Raw genomic sequence first — 22,482 nt, forward strand, 5'->3', positions numbered from 1 at the left:
TTCTCCCCTGAACTCTGCAAGGAATTTTCTGGATTCTGTCTTTTGAAGATCAGAAATGTACAAGGCATCATTGCTGCCACGAGCCCAGGTGCTTTATCTTCCCTTGATCCACCTGCTGCGGTCCAGCAACCCTGCCGCTTCACATCCCTCTTCCACTCCTTCCACTTCTGCTGAAATGGCTGCAAACCTCTCTGTACTTTCTCACTGGGATCCCCTTTCTAACTCAGGATTTGTAACAAATTCTTTTTTTTGGAAATTATCATTAAAAATAAATTCATTCCAGTAACTGGGAAAAGAAAACATGTAGTTCATATGTAGGGACTACTGCACCCCTATCCAGAAGACAAACCTAAATTGTAATCGCTCTTATTGTCATGTCCATGTTTCGGAGAAGGGAGAGAGGGAAGAGGTGTGTGTGTGTAAAAAGAGGAATGGGAGGGGGAGACTGGAAACTATCAAAGAATAATGTTTTTAACTATCAAAATTCTGTGCTGGCAGGCTTAGCACATGTTAAAAATCCCATTTTTACAGCAGTCATTTTATGTCTGGTGAAAGAGAGAAGTCTAGCTTCTTGAACTGAGCATTGGAAGTTAGGAGGCCTGGATTCTACCCGTAGCTCTGTTGCATAGGGTGTAATGTCTATTTAAGTCAAGTTCAGAGTGGGATATTTTTACAGTGAGGTATGAGAATGTGCAGTTAGGCGTGTTTTTAAAACTGGGAGCATTTTCAAGGCTATGGCAGGATTGTCAAGAGTTTGTAGATTTGGCCCCTGCTCTGGCTGTGTAATTTTGCCTATGTTCTTTGAAACTGAGCACTTAGCCTCAGGGGTTTTCAAGCATCAGCTTTCACAAAGTTACGGTACCCAGCTGTTGCTATGCTCACTGTATGCTAAAGTGTTCCTGCTCTTGACCCTGGCTCTGTCCACACTGGGTAACTTGATGAAGCAGTATAGACATACAAAATATCAGAAATACCAACATGGAATGATTGGCAGTGGCCCTGGAGGTTTTTCACCTTCCTCCGCAGCATGGGGCAGGGGTCGCTTGCTGGACAATTACCTGCTACTTGAAGTCTTTAAACCAGGATTTGGGGACTGCAACAGCTGAGTCAAAGGAGAGAATTATTTCAAGAGTGGGTGGGTCAGCTTTTGTGGCCTGCATTTTGCGGGAGGTCAGACTAGATGATCATAATGGTCCCTTCTGATCTTAAGTTCTATGATTCTATGATTCTATGAATGGATGACTATAGATAATTCATCATCCATATTATGCCTGTCCAGAATAGCTACTGGAAATATGTTGCAGAATAGGACATGTGCCAGTTAAAGAGGTTTCACCCCCAAATTAATACATTTCAAATAGCATGCAATGACACTTCAGGAAACATCCATGGCCAGCTGCATCTCGGGTCACCAAATATGGTGAATCGGGACACAGTCACCTTCATTATAGGAAGTTCTGTGCATAGGCTAGAGGATGGACAGAAGACAGATGTTGCTCTGTTTGATGTGGGTAGGTGCTGAGAATACTCTCTTCAAAGTCCTGCTTTCACAGGAACATTTGCTAATCAATCAGAGGGAAACTTGTCTGCTGAGATAGGCATCTAGTCAAGGCCCCTCTTCTGCACTTGGGTGCCTTCAGAAAAAGAGATTCCTGTATTGTTGGTGTTGAAACCATTAGATTTTTTTTACCAATAGCCCAACATCCCAAATACCATCCTTGCCAAGTCACACCAAGTAGCTTGATAAATATCCCCACATTCAACCTTCCTGTTTCCTAGGCAGGGCATTCACCTGTTTTCTGATTGGAAAGAGGCTATAGTAGGACCATAACTCTTTCTTAGATCAACCCAGGACCCAATATATACTCTGCAATTGCCTGTGATCAGAGGAACATAGATGACAAACTCTCTCTTGGGCAGGGGTGGCTCTAGACATTTCGCCGCCCCAAGCAGGGTAGTCAATGGGATGAAGATTCCATCTCACAGAAAGTTATGGGGACATATGGTTCATTCTAGATATGGTGGGGAAAAAGAGAAAGACTGAACCTAGAGGAATCTAGAATAATTTATTGCATTAATCTGGAAAATATATTGCATTAATCTGTTTGCTGCTGGCTGAAACATCTGCTTTTTTACGGGCTTAAGTTATATTTAAATAGGGTACTCTTATTCCAAAATGAAGGATGCCTGCCCAGAGACTGCAACTAAAATAATTAAAGGTGTGAATTACATCTGATTTAGTTATTTCAGTTCTACTTAGCACATAGACAAGCCCTGAGTTCCTGTAGCACGCTCCACTGGTTTGAGCCATTTTCCTACTAAAGAAATCCTCAGTTTCTCAGTGTTCACAATATACTATACTGTTCTGCTGGTTTAATATTCTACAGCAGTGGCCCAAAACACTATAGTTGCACTATGGTAGGCCTTATCATTCAGGAAAAATTGTATAATCTATTTTAGTGTTTGGGTTAGTAAATGGACCTATTGAAATATCCTCCTTTCTGTTTACTATAGTAGCAGAAAGAAATTAAGAAAATGTATTTCTTAGAGCTACTTGGGTATATTTTTTTTTCAGGGGGGAAATTTTGATGAAAATGTAAACAAATTCATTTCTCAGAAGAATATATTGACTTTTGTCAAAACATGAAAATGAAAAAAAACAAACGTTTTATTCAACACCTAACAATCTTAGTTGTAAAGATTTCAGCTTTCTGACAAAAAAATATTTTTTTTGTGGAAAGCAGGCACTTTCCATGAACATTTTTGTTTTGTTAGAAAAGCAGTTTTCTGTCAAAAATGAGGACAAATTTCTAACCAGCCTTATGTTTCTGAGGTAGAAAAACTGGAGTGTAAAGCACTATCCTATTCTGGATAGGCAACTTCCCAAGGGCTGTGTGTATGTAGCTGGCTAGAGGGATTCTAGAGTAGGGGAAGGTTTGTTTAAATAAAGCTTTTGTGATGAACATTTGTCTGGAAGATTGACTAGAGGTTTGGCTTTGAGGTAGGTCAGTTTATTTGCCTGCTGCTGAGAGGATGCACTTGTTTGGGGAATGCTAAGGGGAAAGACAAGACACTGAAGATACAACCATCAATCTATGGATGTTGCTGACTGTGAGAATGTAACTCTTCTGAGATGGTTAATTTGGCATTGTAGCCTTTATAATATTGATGAGTTGGTATTACCGACAGCATCTTAACCCACCATGACCTGTGCCAAAGGTTCAAGTTCCCTGTAGCACAGTATCCACATCAGCTGGGTGAGAAGCACCATTAGAAATATCAGGTTTGGAGATTCTAGGAGGCCACAAGGAAGAGTGACCACAAGTAAATACACTCACAAGTTACTAAACATCCTTTTATTAACAGTTTCATTAAGCAGGAATAAGGCCACGATTACTGAAACATACAGACAGAAACAAACCATGTAATGTCCAGCATCAATGATTTCATACTCACATGCCCTGGGGAAACATTGAGATGAGAGAGGTGATTGTCGAGTGCCCATCCTCTTATGTGTTTCTTGATGTGCTTTCCTACTCACTTAGTAGGCAACACCTTTTATTCATACTATGCATGAATGTCAACCCCTTTTTCCTTGTTTGCACTTCTGCATCCTATGAATTTTAGGGTGCTCCATTTCTTATAGGCTATCCCCAGACCCCTTATTTGCATTGGCATCTAAATCAATGAGTTACCATAACAACCTGAGTTATTACAGAATCCTCCAAAATGTTACTATCAGGCATCTTGCAGTATTAACTGGTACATTGCAGTACGTTTTGCAGTCTATTGCTGTCTAGTTTCCAGAACATCAGCACTTAACACATCTTTTAAAGTAATCTTACACTTTATTGATACAGGGTTCTCTCTCTGTCATCTAGTCACACCAAACTATTTCAGGCCTGATGCCTTCTGTGGCCAGGCTACATATCTTGCAAACCTCAAGTTTGTAGGCCTTGCGTTATAGCCTTATCTTACTTATATACCTAATACACACTTATTGAGGAGACGCAGTTATTAATCCTATACCCCTATGGTGTGATCCTATTTATATTTTACCACTTAAACCTACAGCTCAAATCTAATCTATTACCCATACATTGATTACATAATTGCATAATTATATATAATTAGCTACTGCAGTTAGTGCATACTTTATCTGTAACTAGTTATTGTTCATGACTTCAGACATAATGGTGCTTACTTGGTGCCTGAATATACTGGCTTCAAAGACTGGAACAAGTTAGCTCCTCTCTGCCTCTCCTTTTGCTCCCTACCTCTACTGCTCCCCTGAAGCCATGCAATTAGACACCCCTTTCAGGTGCCTCTCCTATTCTGAACCCTGCGCCACCTTCTACATGACACCCCCCTCCTGGATGTAGTGCACCATGCCTTCACCTCCTCTCCCATGGCTCACTGGCTCATTGGCCTCCAGAATGGAACGGTTTGGCCAGGAGATGCCAGTCACCCAGGCAAGGACAACGAATCTACACAGACACATTTGGCCAGGCAGTTCCTTAACATTATTCCTGGTAGCATCATTGCAGTATGTGCAATGATGGAGCTGTAGATCCTGACAGAAGGGGACAGAGGTACTTATTAGTTCAAACTGCTTTCCAGGGTCACTAACAACGCGACGCGGGGGAGGTAGAAGGGGAGCTGTCATACTCAGAAATAGTCTCTGTGCCTGTGGGAACTTTCCTGAGGCAGCGTCCATGCAGGCACCCGTTGGCTGAATCTGGTTTCAAAATCTTTGACCATTTGGGGATCCAGAAATGTGCAGTATGGATTCATCCTACTCTTACAGCAGTGTAATACTCAGATTGCAAATGTGCTGGCCAACTTACAACTTACTTTAGTTGTAAAAGTACCTGTTGTGTAGGAGTAATTAGCCACGTTTGGAAAAGAGAGATGTCTTTAAATTTGTAAGACCGTGTTATTTATACATTTCACTGGCAGTATGTCAGATTATATCTCATCACATAACCTGAAGTGATCTGTGGCAAATCAGAGACATGCATTAGTGAATTAAGATTTGCTTTTCTTTCTGAAGCAGTATTTAAACACTTGCTTTTTAAGCAGTAGTTGATATATTGATTATACCTATGTCAATTTTACCTGTAGTAAAGAACTTGTATTACCCACAATTTTGATGGTGTATTGTGTTGTCCACTGTCTAAATTGACAGCAAGTAGCTTGGAACAACCCTTATATCCCCACAAGCTGTTTTAAAAGGGCCCAAAATATTGTTGTGTGATCTTGGCTGAAGAGTCTGTGGCATCATTTGACATATCGTATTTTCTATTTTAAATATGAATTGGTTATAGATTTTTCAAATTGTACTTCTGTTATATCTGTAGATGAGAGCTCCCTTTTTTTTTTGACAGCCATTAAATATTTTCTTTCTCCTTATGTGTGCAGGTTAGGTAGGGAATGTATTTCTTAATATGTTAACAAATGGGCTAACTTTGTGATCTTTGATCAGTTCTAAAACGGTAGTTGAGCGTGCAGTGTATTTTAATATAACTGGGTCTTTTGTTCCACTAGAGATAATGACTTAATTTGTAAGATATATATGTTTTGAAAATTCTAACTTTAACTGTCCTTCATTTTACTAGAACTGGGATTTCATGTGAATTAAAGAAAATGACTTTTTTTTGTTGTTGGTCATTCCACTTGGTGAAATATCCTTTCCTCAGAAACCAAAATTTTAGTCTTTCACATATAGAGATAAAAATCATCTAAATGGGCAAATACACCTATTTCAAAACAGCTCGTTTGCTCAGAGATATTCTGTTTATGCGTTTTCATTGGGAATATGTATCTCTGTCTCTTGAAATCCATCTATTTATTGCAGTGACACCTACTGCTGAGAGAGCTGATCCACAACAGGATCGGTTACTGTTAAACTTGGCCAAGAAGCAGCTCATGACTCAACCAGCAGATGTTTCTGCAGCTTAGGTCAAAGGGAACTTATGGACTCCCTTGTTTTTTTGCTTTACTCCTAGAATTAAATGCCAGGGAAGTCAATACCAGGTACAGACAGTTGACCTGACCAGTAGCTGGAGGAACTGAACTAGGGCCCTGAGGAGCTGGAAAGACTAAAGCATTTGTCTGTTAAGCCAGTGTGCTGGCTACAGTCCAGTAGTTTCAGACAACTGACTATCTGATTGTATGCCTGGATTTTAATAATGATTTCATGTACTTATTTGATGATTTGTATCCAAGCTTATGCTCCTGACAGGTGCCCCTGTGAACAAAATCTCGCTGGGCTATCTTGTATGAATATTTCACAATCAGTCATACTTTGATCTACGTTGCATATGTGCATTTTACATTATATTTAGTTTTGCACAAAATCAAATCCTAAACCCCCTATGAAATGGAAATAAAATGAGCAACACAGTGCTGCAGTCAGTTGTGCTTGGATTTAACTTGTTTTTAAATTTAGGGGAATTGAGTTTTGTGGTCTTAACCCTTTTCTGTTCATCCCCTTAAAATTGTAAGGACGTGGGGCACTATTCTACTGTCCTGACCAAGTGAAAATTACATTTGCCTTTAGTAGCAGTTTGCTTGTGTCAGGACTGTAGGATTGAGTCTATACTACATATATATTGAGATAATATAATCAGTTACAGTACTCAAGTATCAGGAGGTAGCCGTGTTAGTCTGTATCCACAAAAACAACAAGTCCGGTGGCACCTTAAAGACTAACAGATTTATTTGAGCATATGCTTTCGTGGGTTAAAAAACCACTTCTTCAGATGCATGGAGTGAAAATTACAGATGCAGGCATTATATACTGACACATGAAGAGAAGGGAGTTACCTCACAAGTGGAGAACCAGTGTTAACAGGGCCAATTCAGTCAGGGTGGATGTAGTCCACTCCCAATAACTGATGAGGTATCAATTCCAGGAGAGGCAAAGCTGCTTTTTTAATGAGCCAGCCACTTTGAGTCCCTATTCAAGCCCAAATTAATGGTATTAAATTTGCAAATGAATTTTAGTTCTGCGGTTTCTCCTTGAAGTCTGTTTCTGAAGTTTTTTTGTTCAAGTATAGCTACTTTTAAATCTGTTATAGAATGTTCAGGGAGATTGAAGTGTTCTCCTACTATCTTTTGTATGTTACCATTCCTGATGTCCAATTTGTGTCCATTTATTCTTTTATGTAGGGACTGTCTGGTTTGGCCAATTTACATGGCAGAGGGGCATTGCTGACACACAATGGCAAATATAACATTAGTAGATGTGCAGGTAAATGAGCCCTTGATGGTGTGGCTGATGTGGTTGGGTCCTTTGATGGTGTCGCTAGAGTAGATATGGGGACAGAGTAGGCAACGAGGTTTGCCAGGGATTGGTTCCTGAGTTCGTGTTTCTGTGGTGTGGTGTGTAGTTGCTGGTGAGTATTTGCTTCAGGTTGGGAGGCTGTCTGTAAGTGAGGACTGGCCTGCCTCCCAAGGTCTGTGAGAGTGAGGGTTTGTTTTCCAGGATAGGTTGTAGATCTTGATGATGTGCTGGAGAGGTTTTAGCTGGGGGCTGTATGTGATGGCCAGTGGTGTTCTGTTATTTTCCTTGTTGGGCCTGTCCTGTAGTAGGTGATTTCTGGGTACTCGTCTCACTCTGTCAATCTATAGGTATTGTAGTTTTAAGAATGCTTGATGCTTGTGTCAGTATATAATGCCTGCATCTGTAATTTTCACTCCATGCATCTGAAGAAGTGGTTTTTTACCCACGAAAGCTTATGCTCAAATAAATCTGTTAGTCTTTAAGGTGCCACTGGACTCCTAATTGTTTTTGTAGTTAACAGTACTGTAGGTTTACAGGTCTTCTTTCAATAGCGTAGTGTCCTCAGATGATAATAGAGAATTTAAAACACCTAACTTTCTAAGGTCACAAAATGTATAAAACATGATGAAGTGGAAATAATTTATAAACTTTGCAATAACTCCTGGAGTTTTTCTTTTTACTATATAATATTAAAGTTGGGGCATTACAAGCTTAATTTCAAGGCTATTCTACCCTCCTTTAGATAAATCAGTTGAGCTGAATTATCAGATGTCTCCTGCAAGAGGTTCTTTCACATTCTGAATGATATGGAAGTAAAAGTAAATGCATTTATGGAAAGACGAAACAAAAAACAAAACTTCAGTTTCATTGACCATTCCACAAATTCAGTCCAGTTTTGAATCTTGGTGTCATTATGACTTTTGTGAAAATAAATTACTGAAAATAAATTAAAACGTGAATGGTTGCTTATGCATCTTTTTCCTGAGAAAACAAACAAACCCTCCCAAAAAAACAACCAACAACATGCAACAGAACAGGATTTCTGAAAAATGTTTTTGAGTTACTGAACTTTCAGCACCAATTATTTATCTTCCTTGTGTTTGGATCCTACCTTTTAAAATATACACACAATAAAATAGAATAAATTCATGGGAAAAGGAGATTTTGCCAAGTCACATGCAAAGTAACAATAAACGAAACAACTTTCTGCATTCTTCTAATCTTTCTATTGTAGTGTTAGAGTCAGATTTATAAATACCTCTCCTCCTCTCTCAATGTCTTATAAAATACTGTAGTTTATAAACTACAATCAAGATTGTCTCATAATCCTTCACTTGTCAGTTAAGGTTCAAAATGCCTCGCAAGCTAGAAAGTAACCTACAGTATTTTAGAAACTAAATGGTCTTCCCAATTCAGAATGAAAAAAAAAATGTAGCCTCATAAAAGTTCTTTCTGGTTTTGTTAATGAATCTAATTTTTAAGGTAACTTTGAAACCCCTTATTGTATTTACTCTCTAATATTTGGAAATAATCCTGGAAGCATAGGGTCATATTGTAACATCATTTTTAAAGCAAAACACCAACTGAACTCAGTGAAGAGTTTGGTTAATGAGTGCTATAAAATCTAGCCTGTAGTTTTGTCGTATGTTTTCTTTTGTTTTCATGATACTATTGATTTTTTAGTATTGGAAGATTGGTATCAGTCCCAATAAATTTGCAGATCAGTCTCCATTCTCAAACTTCACTGACCTAATTGCACAATCACCACATTACTAAAATGGGTTTTAATAACATTTACATAATTAAATAAAACTAACCTATCTTGAAAATCAGTGCTTTCTTTGCATTTTGCAAGAATATCCCCTTGCCCCCATATTTCTAAAATCTAATTACATTAGAAAAAAAATGTATACACCCAGGGCAAGATTCTCACCCCAGTGTAAATCTGGAGTAACTACGCTGAAGTGCATGAAGTTTTAAATGGGTATAAATGAGAACAAAACCTGGCCTAATGTTTTTTGTGTTCTATCAGATTGGATAGTAGCGTAATGATGGTTTTAAATATAAACGAACCCCCTGCCACACACATTTCTGTTAAGATTTAACTATTTCCAGCGATGTCTTTTAGTATTGCCTACAAATCAGTCAAAGAAGACTAGGTCAACCACACTGCCCTACTGTTTATGTATTAATCATCTGGCAAATAAACCACTCAGTATCCTACCCACCCTCAGTAATATTTGTGATGTAATTTGTTTGGATGCCCAAATGTCACCAGCGTTGATTGTAAAAGATGAAAAAAATGTACTTGCTCAGCACACCAAGCTCTGGGCTAAAATGTAAGCATGAAATCTCTGGTTTATTTTTGTAATAATGTTTACAGCTGTTTAATGACCCTGAAAAGGTTCAGTAGTCTGGTGTTCTCTATTTCTTAACAGGAGTGTATTATGCTTATAACAACCTTAGTTAAACAGTTTCAGCTACCACAATAAGAACAATATTTAATACAAATTCAGTATGTATTCTGTAAAGTTTCCTCAGTGATACTTGTTTATGAGTCACTTAGAATCAAAAGAATCTACAGCTGACTATCTAGAATTTGTCAATTGACCAGATGCGTAAAATACACTTACAAGAATATTTCTAGTGGGAGAAATAAATTCTAAGGGCTAAATCCTAAAAATGCTTATACAGTTGTGAGTACTTGTACGCACATATAAGTGCTTACAGGATCAGGGCCTGAAAGAGCATTCCATTTAAACATGTGAGCTGGTAATCCATTACTTTGCTTTGTGGCTCTTTTGACTAGCCTTATCTGAGATATAACAACATCACAGCAAAAATTTTTAAATTGCAATTTTCTCTTGTATGGTGAAAATGGGAATGCTGTAGTGGTTCACCATTTAGTAGGAATGAACTGATGGCTGAACTTGGTTCATTCTGTTTTCAAACACTAAAGCTATATATTTTTAAAACTATTTATTATCTGGGGGGATGGAAGGGTTTTGATTCCAGCAGAAGAAAACCAGGCTTTTCATGTTAAATTATTGTGTACTGTGGTGACAGGCATTTCTGGTGTCGTCATTGTTTTAAATTCCAGTAATCCATTTCAAATACTTAAATATAATCTGTGTACTCAACTGAAATGGTTAAAGTCAGAATTTTAGTTATTGATATCACGGAAAAAAGTCTGGAGGGCAAAAATGTGAGTGAAATCAAAATAGCTATTAGCACCATCAAAGGCAATTGAATGGCTCACTGTACCTTTGTATGAAAGATGAGAGAGTATTTTGATAATGCATGTATCCAGGGTGAGTTTCATAAACTGAGAGTACCCTCAGCATGGAAATAGGAAATTGTACAGCTCAAGTAGAAAACTCCCGTCATCTCACATTTTCGTTAGCTCGTTAATCAGGGCTCAATCCTGCTTGGTCATATATGGCATCTATTGCAACATATGCTGGAAAATCAGTTGTTCTCTAGCATACAACATGGTTAGAATTCAGCATCCAGGACTAGGGGACTCACTTTCATATAATCTACCATTAAATATAGACAGGAAGCGAGATTCTTTTAAGGACTAGTGGGGCCAAGTCCTTGTAGAATTACAGAACAGGCAATGGTCAGTTTGCCAACATGCTATATGCATTGCTAAATTGGAAGGATAGGAGAGAGCTCTGAGTATGACAAAATAATTTAGATAGAAGTCAAAAATTTTACTAAGCAACTTTCAACAAACGAAGATTGACTTTTTTAATTTTAGTTCCTGTAGTTAAGCATTCTTAGTATTAACTTATGGTTGGAATAGAAAATCTCATGCTAAAAGAAGTATTGAGTGTCTTTGTATAATGTTTTAATGAGCAGGATGAAACCTCATCATGGTTTGAGTTTAAACCTCATTCAGATTGATGGGTGTGAATACACCCTTCAGATAACACAGCTCTAAGGATAAATTAGTCACAAGCCTCCACCTAAGAAAAAGAGATTATATGAACTCACTCAGGAGTTTTGGACTGTATGGAAGAAAGGGCTTTTGGCTCAATTTTGTATGTATGTGTGAGAACACAGAACCAGAGAATGATAGAAACAGCCTGAAGAAATCCCAGCAGCACCTGCAAAAACAGTATGACCTTGGCAGAAGCTAAAGAGTGCACTTTTGGGTCTGGTGCTGGCTAAAAAGGCTTGGGGCTGTACACAAAGAAGCTATTCCATAGTTTTGGTTCTTCCTGCATTTGGAGAAGCAGGACTTTATACATTCTTTGTACATAAACAAGATTTCATCAAAGACAATACCAGAATTCATCCTCAATCAGCTGGAATGTTAGAGTTAAAGACTGTTAGAGTCAAAAAGAGGAAACACAATATATAAACACAAACTTTACAATGGATGAATTTTAAAATGTCTGGAATTCCATTTTTATTTTGATTAGGGTAGGCACGCAGAAATTTGGATGCTTAGCTAAACACTTCTGGTTTGGAGAATTAGGCTGTAAGTATTACATGAATCAACTTTCCTTGTCAGTCTTCCCGAATTTGTTGGTTTCAGAAAACCAAGAAAATGCTCAGCTGAAACAAATTAGTGGAGAGGCTCATATATTTCTTAACAAAACTTTTATCTTTTTATTTTTTGAGATAAAGTTGAGTTTGTAAACATATATTAACTAACTTCAAAAAACATCAGGCTTGATCCTGCGCCTGCTGCAGTTGATGGCAAAACTTCCTATGACTTTAATGTGAGTAAGGTCAGGCCCATGGGTATATTGCAATAGTGTATATTTAAAAACAAAACAAAACAGAAGTTTGAAAGCCAGGAAACTTGAAGTTCAACAACCAGCCTCAACTCTGATCCTCAGTCTCCATTCCTTGTTTACCTAATCTATCTTGTGCAATGGCAATGTAATACGTAGTACAAAAATGCCTTACCGTTTGAGCTGCTTGGTGAAAAATTGAAAACCAAAATATTCCAGCCCAAAATAAAAAATAAAAATTTGTATTCAGAAATGCAGCCACAGTGCCTCATCAGAGTTCTAGTTCAGGTGCCTTATGCCCCATTCCCATCTATCAGTCAAGTGCCCTTGTGGACTACATTTCCCCTGGTGCTCCATGGCTGCCTCTGTTGCTGAGCCACTCCAGTGCTTCATAACAGATCTAGTCTGGCTGTAGATCCCAGGCTATAGAAGAGAATGGAGGCATGGGGCACCAGCAACATTTCAATTGAAATGTTTGGAACTTTATGATGTTATGTTTTTTTTTAATGAAAAGTTGAGGTTTAGTGTTGAAAGCAGACAATTTTCATGATACATTTCATTCAGTTGACTCTCCAGTTACGTGTGACTTGGGCTTTAGTGGCCAATTAGAGTAGTGTAGATGGGACAAAACTGCACAGGGCAGTTTCTGGAGGATTGATTCCTAGCGGTTTATGTGGACAATGGATGAGGCAGGAAGAATGGGGTTTTTAGTTTGGTGAATTTGTTTGAGTTCTGTAATGAGTGGAATGATAGATGAGGAAGGGTGTTGTTTCTCTACTGCATATAGATGCAGGCTGAGTTGATGTAGACCTGGTAGCAAAATGAGGAGAGACACATGCACGTAAATAAGTGGCAGGCAGCATCTTTTATTAAATATTAACATGGGGGAGGGGCGCTTCCCACTACTTATACTCTCCTAAACCAGGCATTTAATTAGTTACAGTGCAGTGGTTACATGATCCCTTATAACCTGTAACTAGTGCTAGGTTTACAGGGCTCCTTATCATTTAACCAATAACATGGGGTAGGCTCTCCTCTGCTTCCCCCCAGGACTTAGTTCTTTCTACCACTGTCTCACTCTCCCACACCCGCCACAAGAGGGACAGAGGGTGCAGCAGGGCTACAAGGTTCCGACCTTAGCCCACGAAGACCAAAAAGGTCTCACCGTACCCCAAGGCCCATCACCTAAATCCCAGGTCTTTTACCTCTGGGAACCATTCATTCTGTTCTCTTAACTGCACTGGAAACTGCCCTCAAGTTGTAATGAATAAACTACACCCCAGTACTTCAGTTAGGTACTAAGCTAAGAATTCTGCCTGTCTCCTATAGTAGCCCTGATTGGCTGCTCTTCCCCAGGAGGTGGGAAGGGCACCCAATCGTAAAGTGTTTTCCTGTGGGCAGAGCTGAATATGGTGTGAGTGTTGGAGCGTCTCCTGTCATCAACAGATTGACCGTAAAATCAAGTTACTGGCTTCAGAGGGCAGCACGGGATATGGTCTTCCTGGCAGCACCAGCAGGAACTTCCTCAGTGCACAGGAAGCCTGTGGCACCTCCGGTTACTGGGTCCTCTGCGCCAGGCTCCCCATCCCAGGCTGTTAGAAGAGTTGTGACTCAGTGGCTCTCTTCTCGTTCCTTTCCATTGCTCTGCTACCCGCCTCCATCTCTCCACCTGTGCTTTTTACTCCTCCTGCCCAAATCTTTCCAGTGAGGGGAGCAGCAGCATTTACTGCCCTCCACAGGAGGACCCCAGGGCCCCAGGTTCTTCTCCTGGGGTCCTCAGTTACCTCAGGTTTTGTGCCTATGTAAAGTGGTCCTGCTTACACTCTGGGAAGGGATCTTCCAGGAATTTGGATTGTATGAAAACCAGGGTGAGATGAAGATTTCACCTGTGCCTGTAGGTATTGCCAGTCCCAGGCATTCAAAAATAATGAGTCAGGTCTCAAACAATCATGACATTGGTTTAAAACGTATGACATTTTAAATCAATAATAAGTTTTATGTTCTTTGTATTAGCCTTTTCGTTTCTGACCCTTTAGGTGCACTCAAATCACATTTTCAAGCATGTCTCTGTGACCATGAAGGCTAGAAACATATTTCTCCAAAAATAAACAACCCCTTCCCTGGAAAGCTACATTTCTCACCTAATCATTTGACTTCAGGAGCTGGGGGGTTAAGAAAAATATCAACTATTCCAAGCCTTGCATCATGCCCTCCCTGGTGGGAAATGTGTATATACGAACATATAAGCAACCAGAAGAAAGCCTTGAAATAGCCTTGTTTTTTAGTAGGGAGAAAGAGGGTAAAGTGTGCTGTTGATATGGGTTGGACAGCTGTTGGGGAGAAGCTCAACAATACCTTGAATTTTTTAGGAAAAATCACTGACAAACTTTCAACTTTTCAACTGTAGCTGCTACATGTTTTTTTTTTTAAAGTCCATCTTTGAGGAAAAATACTACAAAATAGCATAAACCTCAACAAATATAAAACAAAATCAAGTCCAACAACTGTAGGTTAGAAATGATACTTAGTGCTAACCATCAGTATTAATAAACACCACTGGGATCTGACAGAGTTTTCAAACTTTGATAAGGGATACTGCTAAAATTAGCCACATAGTCTTCCTGAAAAAACTTAAGGGCACCAATTCCCATTGAGGTCAACTGAATAAAGCAAACTTGGAGTGTATAGATCAAGCTGTTTTTAGAAAAATGACATTCTAAGAAGACTCTTCAAAAAAATCTCCTGGATTTTCAAATTCTCATGTCTCCAAGATGCCTTGTCTGATTAACCTCAAACCTGGGGAAAAAATTACCTCCAGCTAGAAACAAACACAAGAAATTTCAAACAGAAAATAGCTGATTTGAAGAAGGTACAAGGGATGTAGGGTCAAAATTTAGATTTAATAGAAAAGCAAATAATAAAAAAACTTGCTCCCATTCACGTTTCTAATTCTGTGTACCTGTGATCTAGTGGATTGAACCCAGCATGGGAGCCAGGAATTCCATTCATTTACTGTGCAGTCTTCAGTGACACTTGAATTGCTCTGAATTTGTTTCCTCATCTATAGGAGGATTACCTATAACCAACTCAGAGGTGTTGCCAATTTATATAGGTGTAAAACACTGTTGTACAGAGTGTAAGTGCTAAGTATCATGTGTATTACATACTTCTACATCTAATCTATGTACACCTCTACCTCGATATAACGCTGTCCTCGGGAGCCAAAAATCTTACCACGTTATAGGTGAAACTGCGTTATATCGAACTTGCTTTGATCCACCAGAGTGCACAGCCCTGCCACCCCGGAGCACTGCTTTACCGCGTTATATCCGAATTCGTGTTATATCGGGTCATGTTGTATCGGCGTAGAGGTGTATTTATTTATAAATAGTGCTGAATGCTAGAAATGGGCCCAAACACAATCCTGAACACCACTGAACTTTGGAGAAGTTCTGATCTGGATACAAACATGAACTTTGTGGTTCAGGCTCATCTTTAATATATGTCAATGTATATTTGCTCTTTTTCTTTTATAAAATCTTAATCTCAACATCAGTCATCCTGTCAAGGAAAACCAAATAGGCCTCCCTATGCACACCAACCAGGCTTCTCTTAGACCCTGATCTTGCAAATACTTAAGCACATGTATAAGTTTGCTTACAAGAGTTGTCCAATTGAAGTCTATGGAACTACTCCCATGAGCAGAGTTACAAACAGCTTAAGTATTTGCCAGATCTGGGCCTCAGATTGTCTGGCAAGTGGCCATTATAAAACAATGTGAGGTTTGGTCTCAACCTAGGCTGAACATGTTGCCTTTGCAGCAAGCCTGGTGCGTAAGTTTCTGTGTCCAGACATTGAATAATAAGTTGAATCAATTAAATAACTATTCAGTAAGAAGTTAAGGAATTTGGTAATTTTATGGTGGAGAAAATGTCAAATTATATGTGTAAATAAGACAGATCTTCAGTATGTTTGCATCTGACCTTATAGTTTCTTATTGTTCAAAAGTCATTAATGTAAAACTTTTTATTTTAAATAGTGTATTATAGATACATTATTTCTGAATAGACTAGAGAATGTGGCAAGAATAGAATATTATTATGGACAATTATGCAGACCAGCACTGAGCACTTGTGTTTAACAAACAGCTTCGAGTTCTAATTTTCTGCAGTACACATACTGAAGGTACTATTTGTACTCATGACTGTGTATTGGGAAAGTTATTTAAAATACTTAAATTTGTTGATATTTCTTTTAGAACCTTCCCTGGATTTTAATTGGTTTTATCTAGTTCTGTAAGAGAACTCTTTAAAACACATCAAAGTCCCTTAAATCACATATCTTACCCATTGAAGGACAGAGATCTTTCTTTATAAATTTAAAGTTTTTCCAAGAACTGAAATCTGAAGGGTCTCGACAATGAATTAAAAGATTTAGCAGAAGATAATGTATGCATTTGTTTTGATGGCCACAGTTTGAAAATGACAAAAAACAATGTCTTGTAACAGAAGGGTTAAATCTTAATCTCAGAGGTTTACAAAGCTGCTAGTCGCAGTCTCCTTAAAATTTAATATACCTCGTTAATGCTTACTTGCAAACACTGAAGGATTTTTATGATTATAATCATGTGTTACAGCACCTAGTACTGTTTCTAAGCAGCATACTAATCAGCTTAATGAGATATTACTGCACTTTTTGTTGACTGAAGCAAAATCCCTTTTATTGTTCTAAAGCTTGTCCTTTACTTTATTTTTTCCAAAAAACATTATCATGTTTTATTGTATACCAGTAAATATCATGCCTTCGTTGTTGTTTTTTTTGTCAAATCATAAAACTATTTTTCTCATTGTGGAATGTGTAATATATTGAAAATGGTTACTAGAACTGAAAGTTATTTTTTGTTTTCTGTTTGTGCTTTTTAAAATGGAAATGGGAGAGATGCATAACCTTTCTTTTTCTATAGATTGAAAATGTAAACAGGTGCAATTTCACAGGAAATAGAACAGGAGACATTGAAAGCTTATGCCACCCCTTTAATAATTAGATATTGAAACTGTCAACATGCTATTTTAAAATACTAATTAATAATTTAAATCAGTAAACATACAGTACAATGAAGGCATTATATAATTAAGAACAAATATCACAACTGTATAGTATAATTAGCATTTAATATACTTTTTATTGTTTTCTACTATAATTCCTTTGCATTATTATGTGTAGGTTAAACATAAAATGAAAATATTATGTCAACAGATATAGTTGATTCACTGCTTATAACTATTTTGTAGTACAAATCTAAACTATCTCCTTATTTTCAGGGATGGAGGAAGCTAGTTTGTGCCTTGGTGTTTCTTCAGCTGTATCAGAAGCTGATGCCCATCTCAACAGTACCATACTTAATGGCCAGTATTCAATGAGCCAGAAGCTGCATCAGATAACGTCACAGCTGAGTCATGCCTTTCCAGAACTTCAAAACAGGCAGAATACTGAGGAAAAGGCATCAGCACCACTAGAAGAGAAAAGTCACGTGGCTATTGCAAATCAGCCAATCAGCAGTCAGATGGCACTGTTAGCAAATCAGCTCAATAGAGAAGTTGACACCAGTTTGAATGGAAGAGTGGATCTGCAACAATTTTTAAATGGACAAAACCTTGGGATCATGTCTCAGATGAGTGATATCGAGGATGATGCCAGGAAGAACAGAAAGTACCCATGTCCCCTCTGTGGGAAACGCTTTCGGTTTAATAGCATCCTATCGCTCCACATGCGCACTCACACTGGAGAGAAACCATTTAAGTGTCCGTACTGTGACCACAGAGCAGCTCAGAAAGGCAACCTGAAGATTCACCTACGTACTCACAAACTTGGAAACCTTGGCAAAGGCCGTGGAAGAGTCCGAGAAGAAAACCGGCTTTTACACGAGCTGGAGGAGAGGGCGATTCTGCGAGACAAGCAGATGAAAAGCAGCCTTTTGCAGCCACGACCTGATGTGAAAGCACAGCAGCATTCGCAGCCAACACCTCTGGCAAACTGTAATTTGTCTGTGCCAGCTAATCACAGCACACCTGATATTTCGAACCCCGTCCCCTCTCCAAAGCCTGTGAGTGTCCAGGAAGAAGTAGTAGCTCAGACTGCTGGGTTCAGATGCACATTTTGCAAAGGAAAGTTTAAGAAGCGGGAAGAGCTGGACAGACACATAAGGATCCTGCACAAGCCTTACAAGTGTACTCTGTGTGACTTTGCTGCCTCCCAGGAGGAGGAGCTGATTAGTCACGTGGAGAAAGCTCACATAACTGCGGAGTCCGCTCAAGGCCAGGGATCCAATGGGAATGGAGAACAATCTACCAATGAGTTTCGCTGTGAGGTGTGTGGCCAAGTATTTAGCCAAGCCTGGTTCCTGAAAGGCCACATGAGAAAGCACAAAGATTCCTTTGAGCACTGCTGTCAGATTTGTGGGAGGCGCTTCAAAGAGCCTTGGTTTCTTAAAAATCACATGAAAGTCCATCTGAATAAATTATCTGTAAAGAACAAATCTCCTAATGATCCAGAAGTACCTGTATCCATCAGCAGTATGTCACAGGAAGCTCATGCAAACTTGTATTCACGATACCTATCATGTTTGCAAAGTGGCTTTCTTCCTCCAGACAAAGCAAGTTTAAGTGAACAAAATCAGATTTATAACAAAGGAGATTTGCCCATGAAAGAGAAAGAAGTTCTGGGGAAACTCCTTTCACCCATTTCTGGCATTGGCCACAGTATTGCTGAAGGGGATAAACATTCTTTATTGGGCTGTCTCAATCTGGTGCCTCCTCTGAAATCCAGCTGTATAGAAAGGTTACAGGCTGCTGCCAAGGCTGCAGAGATGGATCCAGTAAACAGCTATCAAGCCTGGCAGCTTATGGCAAGGGGAATGGCCATGGAACATGGCTTTTTGTCTAAAGAGCAGCAGATACAGCGCAGCCATGAAGACACTTTGGCAAATGCTGGAGTTATGTTTGATAAGGAGAAGCGGGAGTATGTGTTAGTAGGAGCAGATGGCTCTAAGCAGAAAATGCCTGCTGATTTGGTTCACAGCACTAAAATGGGCAATCAGAGAGACTTGCCAAACAAACTAGACCCTTTAGAAGGCAGTCGAGATTTTTTGTCACATGGTATGAACCAGGGACTTGATTATAACATGCAAAGTCATGGAAATGTGAAAGAAAAGCCAACTGAGTGTCCTGACTGTGGAAGGGTTTTTAGAACATACCACCAAGTTGTTGTTCACTCCAGGGTACACAAGAGAGACAGAAAAGCAGAAGAAGAGATAATTCAAAGTAACCTCGATGAGCGACGTGGGTCTGGAAGTGATCAAGAGTCTCAGTCTGTCAGCAGGTCGACAACACCAGGGTCCTCTAACATTACTGAAGAAAGTGGAGTAGGTGGGGGTCTCTCACAGACAGGAAGTGCACAGGAGGACAGTCCACATCCTTCCTCACCTTCCTCTTCAGGTATGCTAACTTATCCATCACCAATTTTGACTGAGAAATTATAGTTTTAATGACAATAATGTAGTAGTTTATACAATTTACCAGTGTTGTGCATACTTACAGTTCCCTAATAGTTTGCAGGGCTGTGGTGCTGTGTGCTAGAGCGTGGTATTTTGGGTTCTCTTTTTAAAAATCCCTTTACACTTTTAAAATAAATTCTCATTTCTCCGATGGATATTTTTCATGGGCAAACTTTTCCTGGCTGTTCAGCTATCTCTTCAGCTATGCCACAGATGGCAGTGTACAAGGTCTGTGCTTTCACCAATGAGGGTGTCACTTGGGGAACCCTTTTCTCTGGGTTTCTAAAGCTCCTCTGTTGTAGCCCTGCTCTCTCTCTCTCTTCTAGACACTACTATTGCCTCCAGGTGGAAAGGTGAAGCAAGCTACTTTCTTTAAGCTATAGCTCAAAGGGGTGTATTTTATTGGCCACCAGCCCTCATGAGAGACACAGTCTAGTCCCAATCCCCAACCAATTCAGTTATTTAGCTGAGATGTGCACTGCCACCAGGTCACCGTGCTGACTAGAACAAAAATAAAATAAAATCCATTATTAGGGTTTTTTAACATAATTTTCATTTATATGCTTATTTTAACATGTATGCATACTTCCATTTATGCCATGTGTATTTGAAAAATACAAGAAAAATAGAAACTGAACGGAAACATTTTAATTGCATTGTATGTCATGTTAACTTGCTGTGTATAAAATAGCAAAGCAGATAATATTTCATTGAAGATGTCTATAAAATATTGAGCTTCCTGGTACAATTTTTAAAGTTACCAGCCTATGACTGCTGAAATAAAATCTCCAAGTAATAACAGGTAAGATTTCTGGCCTCATCTATATTTCCAAAGCCACTTACTAATGGATAGTAAATTGAAAGTTATATCTTCAGCCCTTTATAAAGAAAGCACCTCACTAATACTGTAATCATTCTGCAAGGCTAACAATAGAGGAAATCATGCCATAACAAATACTCTGTTACTAATGGCAACATTGATTTCTGCAATCAGCCATTAAGTCTAGAAAATGAAAGACAGTTTGAGGTACCTTAAGGCATTACGTTGCCCACTGTTAAAGATCTGGTCGCAGGCTGTAGAGGGTAATTCTTTTTAGTTTTTTTTCCCAGTTTCGATAAATATTTTAGTATTGGAGGCAATTCACTGTTACAGTTATTAAGTATATGCCAGTTTATTTTTGTTGTTCTTGTCATGCTCCAGTATACTCGACTTCTAAGGCCAAATTAATATAAAAATAAAGTGTTAGTTTGCAGGCTTATTACAAACCAGTAAAGAAATTGTTAAGACACATAAATCTGCACTCCACATTCCACAGATTCCTATAGTACTTAATGTTGTTGTTTAAATACCCATGAAACACACTGTCTACTCTTAGAGTCATAGCCTCATTTACAATTTATTACTGGTGAGACATATTAGAAAATGCTATGTAGGAACAAGGGTAACAGGCAAGAGCTAATTTCATACTATACATAGTTGTTCCTATTGTTTTAAGAGGATTGAAAATATGTCAGGATAAAGAAAATTATTTTTTTCAACTTGTTAAAATCCTAAACATTATAAAAAAATATTGCTGTCCTTTTAATGTATAAAGTATCGCATTTGTTTCAGTATAAAGAGCATGACCATAATTGGGTTTGAAATAACTGATCCGTAAATCATTTAGCTAAATTCTGCTAGAATCCTTCCTGGGCTTTTAGAAATGTTTAGAGGATAACAAGAAGAAGAGAGTCTCAGAACTTGAGTTTTCTGAATGACATTGAACTAAACAAAGACTTAAATAATTTAAAAAAAAAAAAAAAGCTGTGGCACCTGAAAGGTAGAGTTTTTGAATTCCAAATGTTCTGGTTCATTAAATGAATTGTTTGAGAGTCAAGAGATAACATTGCAATGTTGTTCTCTTTGCTGCCATTAATTTAAAATTATTATTAACTAAAACTCGACATCTTATTAAAACCATATACTTTCACGTCTGAGATTGTTATATTAATGCATTTAGAGATGGAAGCAAAATATGTGCAATAACAACTTGTGGCTTTGATACTGGAGAATATTGTTAATCATGCATGCTGGTTGATTAATTTCTGATTGTCTTCTTTAGTCTCTTACAATGAAAGCTGAAAAAAGTCTGTGAATATAATATACGTTTTCATATGTATAGATGCAAGGATTTTGAGAACTTCTTTATCAGATGAAAATAATATGTCATTGAGTTTTACATTAACAAAGTCCAAATATGTTTAGTCCTCTACAGTTAAATATGTTACTGCAACGTTTCTATTGAAAGAGTTTTATCACTGTATGATGTGTATTTTATCACTGCCTGTGAAAGATAAACCTGTAGAATACAATGAAACTAGATTTTTCAAGTAATGAAGAATTAAGTAGTCATTGAGGCTTCTATTAAGAAATTACAGCAAAACACAGTTTTACAAATTTCTCAGCCTGTATAACAATGTCTCAAAACTTAATTTGCATCGCTTGATTCTTTTTTGTTGAAAACTGGGTCAGTAGGGCCTGAGAAACTATTTTTTCAGATCTTAACCAATGAATTCTTCTTTATAAATTGGTGCTCTTAACATGATAGTAGTTCTGAATTCATCATAAAAACCTTTTTACACAGTGCCTCTTAGAACAGATCTCCAGAAGAAGGCTTACAATGAGTGGCAGCGAAGTCTTTGTTATCTGATGTAATTCCTTGCAAAAGAAGGATTGGGAACGGAGTGCCTGTTTAAAAATGTCTAGCTCAGGCTGAGAAGAAGAAAGGGTCAAGTTTGCAATCAAACAGTTATTGCAGAGATGTGTGACTGTCACTGGCTGGGCTAATGTGGTATGCAGCTGTTTGTTATGTGAGTAAAAGAATGTTTGAATCAGTGAACATGTGAAAATGACT

The 22,482-nt window shown here is 38.4% G+C and overlaps 1 protein-coding gene across 8 annotated transcripts in view; it reads left to right on the forward strand.

Annotated features, from left to right (window-relative positions):
* ZNF536 (zinc finger protein 536) overlaps positions 1-22,482 on the forward strand; it is a 521,459-nt gene that overhangs the window by 278,248 nt on the left and 220,729 nt on the right. For all 8 annotated transcript variants that reach the window (XM_039503707.1, XM_039503708.1, XM_039503709.1 and 5 more), the window contains one exon: positions 17,358-19,529. In XM_039503707.1, the coding sequence (XP_039359641.1) occupies positions 17,360-19,529 (2,170 nt within the window). In that variant the 5' untranslated portion in view covers positions 17,358-17,359. The remainder of the gene's footprint in view (positions 1-17,357; positions 19,530-22,482) is intronic.

This window comes from Mauremys reevesii, linkage group 16, assembly GCF_016161935.1.
Source record: "Mauremys reevesii isolate NIE-2019 linkage group 16, ASM1616193v1, whole genome shotgun sequence".
Taxonomy (NCBI): domain Eukaryota; kingdom Metazoa; phylum Chordata; order Testudines; family Geoemydidae; genus Mauremys; species Mauremys reevesii.